Source organism: Haplochromis burtoni, unplaced genomic scaffold (genome assembly GCF_018398535.1).
Source record: "Haplochromis burtoni strain Fernald_Lab_line unplaced genomic scaffold, NCSU_Asbu1 Contig_777, whole genome shotgun sequence".
NCBI classification, from domain to species: Eukaryota; Metazoa; Chordata; class Actinopteri; order Cichliformes; family Cichlidae; genus Haplochromis; species Haplochromis burtoni.
This window is the reverse complement of record NW_024583138.1, coordinates 40688-48049: the sequence shown is the minus strand read 5'-3', so window position 1 is coordinate 48049 and position 7362 is coordinate 40688. Positions and strand designations below refer to the sequence as shown.

General features: G+C 36.6%; 2 protein-coding genes and 1 long non-coding RNA gene across 8 annotated transcripts in view; all 3 read left to right on the top strand.

The window, feature by feature from the left end:
- LOC102292265 (OX-2 membrane glycoprotein) overlaps positions 1-911 on the top strand; it is a 12268-nt gene extending 11357 nt beyond the window's left edge. The window contains exons 4-7 of one of the 4 annotated variants that reach the window (XR_006053293.1): positions 18-126; positions 206-238; positions 347-439; positions 585-641. Coding sequence is in view for 3 of the 4 variants with exons in the window: in XM_042215626.1 (XP_042071560.1) it covers positions 18-126; positions 206-238; positions 343-439; positions 585-615 (270 nt within the window). In the remaining variant the exon portion in view is untranslated. Of the gene's footprint in view, positions 1-17; positions 127-205; positions 239-342; positions 440-584 lie in introns of all 4 variants that reach the window. The other 3 variants (XM_005950479.3, XM_042215626.1, XM_042215627.1) reach the window with 3 other exon arrangements.
- LOC102292061 overlaps positions 1-7362 on the top strand; it is a 48547-nt gene that overhangs the window by 2059 nt on the left and 39126 nt on the right. The gene's annotated exons all lie outside the window — the stretch shown is intronic.
- On the top strand, positions 2097-7356 carry LOC121812745 (nectin-1-like). The gene is made up of 7 exons (XM_042215624.1): positions 2097-2173; positions 4166-4504; positions 5424-5741; positions 5815-5853; positions 5936-6065; positions 6249-6299; positions 6561-7356. The coding sequence occupies exons 1-7, from the start codon at positions 2119-2121 to the stop codon at positions 6736-6738; spliced, it is 1110 nt and encodes a 369-aa protein (XP_042071558.1). The 5' UTR covers positions 2097-2118; the 3' UTR covers positions 6739-7356.

The following is a 7362-nucleotide window of genomic DNA, read 5'->3' as shown; positions in this document are numbered from 1 at the left end:
GTAAACACAGCACACAGGTGGGATGTGCAGCACGAGTGCTCTCTGCTCCTCACAGAGAGGTGATGCTGACGATTCCTGAGGTCCAGGAGGAGTATGATGATTATGATGATGATGATTATGATGATGGTTAGAAACTCTTTTAAAATGATTGATTTATAAATTGGTGATTACTTTGTGATTTTAATGTTGAGGTTCCTTCTAACAGGTCTGAATGATGGATCCTATCACAGAAATTTTGGTGTGTTTACATTCGAATGCTTTACACTCAGGTTTTCTGTTCACTCTATTGTTATTTAGTAGATTTCAATGATTATGTCCTTCTTTTCTCTGTTTTTCTCAAAGGAAGGATTTTAGTCATTCTTTCCTCTGTGTTGTTGTTGTTGTTGGCCTGTTTTACTACACTCATCTTTGTCTGGCCTAAAAAGAAATCTCAGAGCAGGTACTCTTTCTGTTACTGTTTGTCAATTTGATTCAGCTGCTAAATGTTTCTGCAGTTTTAACTGTATTTGTCACACAGCGAGCTCGAGACAAATGAGATCAATGATGTAAGTCACTCTTTATCTTCTCATTTTGTTTTAATTTAGGAACCAAAACACTTTTAGTCAGACGAGGTGACAATCCGCTCAGAAAACACAAACATCCTGAGGGAGACCATCCAGGGCTCACGTCTTTATCAGGATGAAGATCTGATCTTGACCATTGTTGATTTCTCTTTAATGAAGTGTGGCATTTCTGAACAAAATGGTGCTAGAGTTTGACAAACACAACACACAAAAACCTGTTCCACTGAGGCATTCAAGAAGCTTTCCTGGTGTTCATGCTGCAACTATTATGTTTGTGCTAAATTTTACTACATTTTTTAAAGTTTTTTTTTTATACATAAATTATTAAGGAAAAGGAAACGTTGGTGATAAAAAAGGATTTTTTTTTTTGGTGGATATTATTACACTTAATTACTTCAAATGAAAACTTTGAAAATCAACAGGAGTGATCAACATAAAATTTTCACTTTAGTCATTTTTGCTCCCATTGCTGAAATTGAAGTTCTCTGTTTGTTGTGAAATTTTACAGATTTTTACAATTCAGTTTGTCAGCATCTGTACAAAAATATAGCGCATACATATGGTTTAAGTTTTCACTTAACCCAGGAATGTTGGTTCTATCTAGTTCCATTAAAAATCCATCAAACCATCAAATATTGTTAGCATTATTTTTTATTCATATTTGATTTGATAAACACACAAACAACACTGCACTGCTTATGAAAAATATTTATTTTTTGCTAAAATGCTATAGAATTAATGTAATCGGATGTATACTCCAACGTGTACATGAAGTTATAACAAACTGAAAGCACTTTGTGAGGTTGTTCGTTTTTGGTGAATACAGGGGAAGTGGGAACCCATCTTTCTTTCTTCCTTCATGTTCATCTTATTAATATTTTAATAATAATAAATATAGATAATGAACACGGAAACCTGTTTTGGTGATTTTATTTTGATGTTTTGTATGATTGAGAATAAAGCAATTAATAAGCTGAGCAATGCTGCTTTGTCTTGTCTGGAAGTAAATAATCTCATCAGTGAACTCTGAATGAAAACTTTGGCTGGTTTGAGCCGCAGTGAGATTCAGTCATTCATTATTAGATGGGAGTTATTCCCCAATATGACTCAGCGTCTGCGGCGAGCTTCACCTTCTCCTGTTTTGTTGAATGAAATAGACAAAATGTGATCAGTACATGTAAGAGATCAGGCGTGTTTCACACCACAGTCTGAGGTGTTGCGTCTCCTTTTAGAGAAACAAAGGCACGTTCATTCTTTTTGCGAGTTCAAAACGAAAGTGAAAGTAAGTCTGTTCCACTGCACTGTGAAGAGGGGACGATGAGGAATAAATGTGCTGTAAAACGACAGACAGGGTTTCCAAAATAGTAAATATTATCAGATTACTGACTTATTAGATATCCAAGTGAACATCATCATATGACATGTAGCTGTTGTTAATAAAAGGGATAATCTTTTATTATGTTTTTTTTTTCACTGCACACCCAGAGATGGTACGGACTGGTCAAGCGGTAAGATTCAAATTTTTCTTTTTTTTATTTGGCGGCACACAGACAACATGGCAGGACGTAAAATCACACTGATCTTTTCTTTACTGGCGATCTTTTCAAAAGGTGAGAGAGATGCTGTTTTCTTTATGACTTATTGATTTGTAGTAGTCAGTTTGCTCTGTGGGGAATGTATAAATTTAAGTGTAATCCACTGCAGACAGTTAAAGTGGGTTTGGCAGGTAGTTTGTTTTACAGTTATAGATACAGTTAGTGAATAAGATGGAATTTGTTACTGTGACACTATGAACATCAACAGCTTAAATTCAAGTCAAGTTGCTTCCTTTAGAAGCAAATGCTGTTAGTCAGCAGGCACACTGAGGAACACCTCATTTGAAGCAATACCTAAATTAACTTTTATTTTAATAGTGAGCGGGACATAAAAGTGCATGTGCAGAACATCGAGTCAAATTTGACTGTAAAAAAATAATAAAACACTTAAAAATGACTTTGCACACAAAGCTTTATAAAGTTTTATCCCTGTAAGTATAACAACCAGTATGTTTGCTGTTTGAAAATCACCTCACTTCACTGCCATCCTACAGGTGGGAGGGGCCTAACAACAGCCCCATCCTGGCTGCCAATCAGAAGTGATTTCTTTGGTTTTATTTTCAGTTTTTCAAATGTGCTCTCTGTTCTACAAAAGTAAAAGCATTTAAGAAGTTACCACAGGTGAATTCTGAGCGATCATAACAGGTCATTTTACACTGACGAATACCTCTCAAATCTAAGCAACTCAATTATCATGTAAATTATTAACTAATAGGTCACCTGTAATTGTTGGATGTGCATTGTTGCATTTTCTTTAGTGGTTTACACAGTTTTTTTTATTTGTTTGTTTTTACAGCACAAATGGGCTTTACATCAGTTTGTAATAGACTGCTGGCAAAGAGGTTAGAGTGACAATAAAGTCACTTAACACAGCGAATACATTTTATACTGAAAGTATAAAAGTATAAAAACCTAGAAAAACAGGAGTGAGAGCTTTTCTTTCTCTTTCATTCATAAGATAGTTTATTTATTATTTATATTTTGGATCTTGGTGTTTAAGTGAATGAACATCCTCCATTGGTGGAAGCTGAAGAAGGAAGAATTCTGTACAGTATTTGGGCTCCGGGTGTTAGGGAGTTACCAGCTGGAGTAACATAAGAGTGGAGGAAGGTGGAGTCCATCTCATTCAAAGGTGCAATCTAAAAGAGGCAGGAGACTGCAAGCTGATGTCAGGGGAAGCATCGCAGGGTCGTCTGTAGGGTGACTTTGGACATCAAGAAGAGGAGGCGGGCAAAGTAAATGAGAAAAAAGGAAAATCAATAGAGTAACAGAAATAATAACAATAATTATAATAATAACAAGAAGATAATGATGAAGCTTATATAGATCTTTACAATACAATCCACTGTTTTGTTAATTTATAAGATTATTTAAAAGATCCAGCCCAAATTACACTCTGGCCCATCCAAATCTGGGCACTGTGCCTGCTGCCACATCTCTCGTATGTCTCTGTTGTTGCCCAGGACCTAACCTAGCAACAGTCACTGATGCTACAGGCTGTCACTGTGAACTATACCACAATAGTGCAAAACACAAAGCTTAGCCTGCACTGAACTTCTATTTTAGCCTTTGCATATCATGAAATTATTATCATGTGATTTACTTTGAAAGATATTCCACAATGTGACATAATTAGATAACTTCAGCAGCACGTCACGTACAGATCTGCTGTCTGGTTACAAACATCTAAGTTGATTTAAGAGATTACATGTAACCTTTAAATTTCCATTTTGTAAAGTTTAAGGTGCTGAGCAGTCAGAACAGCATAATTGTCTTTATTTTGAATTTGTCTGCCACTTCAAGTTTCTCCATTCATGCTAAATCCTGTTCTGTAGTTCTAGCTAGAAACAGAAGAACCTTTAAGAGGACATGTATGATCATGACAGGGTAAAGGTGGCCCATGTGGTGACTTAAATGTTTCTGTGGCATCAGCAGGGATAACCATCAGCCTGTGGTTCATATGCTGCTCAAGCCATTCATAATTTTTGTGTCATTTTCTCTGTGCAGGTCATACATCTGGGATACAAACACAGCACACTGTGCTGGCAGCAGTGGGAGAGAAGGCCTGCTTGAACTGTGAGCTCATGCTTTCTAAAGACGTCCTTCAAGTCACATGGCAGATGATCTCAGGAAGTTCAGAAAAAAATATGGCCACCTACAACAAGTACTTTGGCCAGAGAGTGAATCCTGAGTTTACAAAGAAAGTGGAGTTTAAAAATCCTGCACTACAGAACTGCTCCATAGTCATCAGGAACGTGACGGAGCAGGATGAAGGCTGCTATCGCTGTCTGTTTAACACTTATCCTGAAGGAGCCTTCACAGGTAGAACCTGCCTCCACGTCTACGGTAAGGACACGTGGTCTAGAGTTATAGAGGAAACCTATCCACAGCTAAAACGAAATCTCTACCTCATCTGCACCCACAGTGCTTGTGGTATTTACTGTTAATGGCAATAATATAGAAAACAAAACAAATGTGAAAAAAATACAAAATATATTAAAAATAGGAATTGCTCAGTACAGTTGGGAAGTACCAGTTTTACCTCGATACAATATTATCACAATACTACACTCACAAATTAATATTATTGCAATTCCTAACATTTTACAATATACTGAAAAACCTTCCTCTTCTATATAACTAGAATACATCCTGGCAGTTGAGTCCCCGTTAGTTGTGCTTATTGATAAAAACTCAAAAGTGTCTTTTTATTAGGAGATAGCTTTGTCAAGATACCGTAGGTGCGTTGAATGTTTTTTTGGTTGAGCTGATTTAATGTAATTTTGCACAGTAGTGCATGAGATGAGCCATTTTATTAGGTATTCCCAGACATTTGTTTTGTAATTTATTCAATAACATTTTGATATTTGGTGTCCCTGTAATGATATAATATCACCATGCAAAATATTGAAATACTCTTCTGTATCGGGTTTTCCTCCACCCTTAGTGCTTAGTATGCAGGGTTTCAAAAGACAGGTAAGGAAAGAGACTGTTAAAATTTGTATTTCATACTTTATTCACAAATACTCTGCTTAGAAATTAAAATATTTTATTAAAAGAATAATATTTTGTTTCCATCCCCAATGTTAAATCATTTTGTAGAAGTTTTTACACCACTCTTCACAGTAAATCTATTTACATAGAGAATGCAATTGCCTAAAACACTGCACAGCTATAGTATACAAATCAGCAACACACACAGGCTTATTTGGATTTTTATTTCCACATTTAATGGTGACTTTTCTTAAATATATTCTCTTCGCAGAGCTGCATGAACCTGTCCTTGACGTCAGAGAGTCAAACTCTGCTGAAGAGTGGGTTGTTTCCTGTTCAGCCACTGGTCGACCTGCTCCCACTGTAACACTCAGTGTCTCACAACAAGACCTCAGCTTCTCACAGTACAACACTGTCAGTGTGTCCAACACCAACGCTACATTCACTGTCACCACTACAGCTGTGCTCTCAGGTTCACGTAAACACAGCACACAGGTGGGATGTGCAGCACGAGTGCTCTCTGCTCCTCACCGAGGGGTGACGGTGATGATTTACGAGGTCCAAAAGACACCTGATGCTACTGAGGATGGTGAGAAACATTCAAATTCACAGATTTATAGATTGATGCCCTGCCACTCTAATATTTGGGTTCCTGTTTTTAGGCTCTTATGAGAAGATCACATCCCATAGCAGTGAATCAAGTAAGTTTGCCTTTCCATGTGTGTAATTTGTAAGTGCTTTATGAATGGTGCTCCAAGTCACAGTTTTCCTCTGTTCTCCCAGATTTCACCTGGATCATTGTATTAGCTGTGGTGTCGGTGGTTGCAGTGTTAGTGGTGATGTTGTATGTGGTTCATCGCGATTGGATCTCTGCTTTCTTCACTGCTCATTTCAAACAACAAAACAAGACTGGGTAATTTTCACTTTAATATAGTCTCCTAATGTAAGTTTGTCACTGTTAATATAGTAATGATTTACTGACATTAAGAAACTTCACATGAACACCTATAAATCTTTTCAGAAAAACCCCAGTAAATACCATTTATATGTTTTTGCAGTATATAATTTAAATCCTTTAAATGTTTTCATCACTCAGGGACCCAGAGAAGACCAACACACCACTAAAATCAAAGCAAGACATTGATGAGTAAGTACATTTCATAACTATTCATATTTTACAGCATTTTTTCTTTGTCAGTTTTGTTTTTCCCATTTTCTTGTCTGTCAGCTTAACTTCATCCTGATGAAACTGAAGTGTTTCAGTGAATCACACACTTAAGTTAATCACACTTGATTGTTTCATCTCCTTCATGTATGCATTGTTCATGAACTTTAATCTTCATGCATATATACAGTCATCATTTGCTGTGTGAGTGGAAATGAACTCATGTCTTGTTTCTGTCTGAAGGAACAAAACACCTTTAATAGCGCACGAGAACGAGCAGCTCAGGCAGCGGACGTCTACAAAGAAAACTCCAAAAAACATCAGCAGGAAAGTTTCACCTTCAGCAGCAAAAAGACTGTTTGGAGACGATCAGTCAATCAAAACTAAAATAGATGAACAAACTGCATCACTGGCTGATTAAATAAAGAGGACCGTGTCAACAACAAAGATTCCTACCTGATATTTCTAGACAACACTAATAAGAATTCAATAAAGAGAGATCAGTGGGAAGAAATGAACATGAGTTATTAAAATAGAGAATTTAATGTACTTGGTGATTAGACTCTGATGACCCGCCACGTCAGAACGGAGGCTTGGACGGAGCTCTGACTGAGCTGTCTGTGAGGTGGAGACAGGGAGGAGGTGGGCTGAATGAATAACATGTACAACTGATAAATAATAGTTGTTCTGCTTCATAGACATTTGTTTGTTATATCATACTGTTAAAATGTAATTGGTTATAAAGTTTTGATATTTTGTAACATGGATTGTAATAGAGTAAAATAAGCTGTGAAGTGTGTTAAGTTCTTTCTGCAGATTAAATGAGGACTGCAGAGATGTGATTGATTTCCAAATGTAACTCAGTGTGTGCTGCAGATCTGCATCTAATATACACAGAATGAGCACATGGTGGCACTGTTGGTTCAAACTAGCTGAGGAAGTTTAGCAACTGTCAAAGGACCATGTCTGTAAACATTACTCTAAGAAAACCAAATGTTAACGGTGTTTCTGGTTAGTTATTATTATATAAGTATAATGTTTTTAT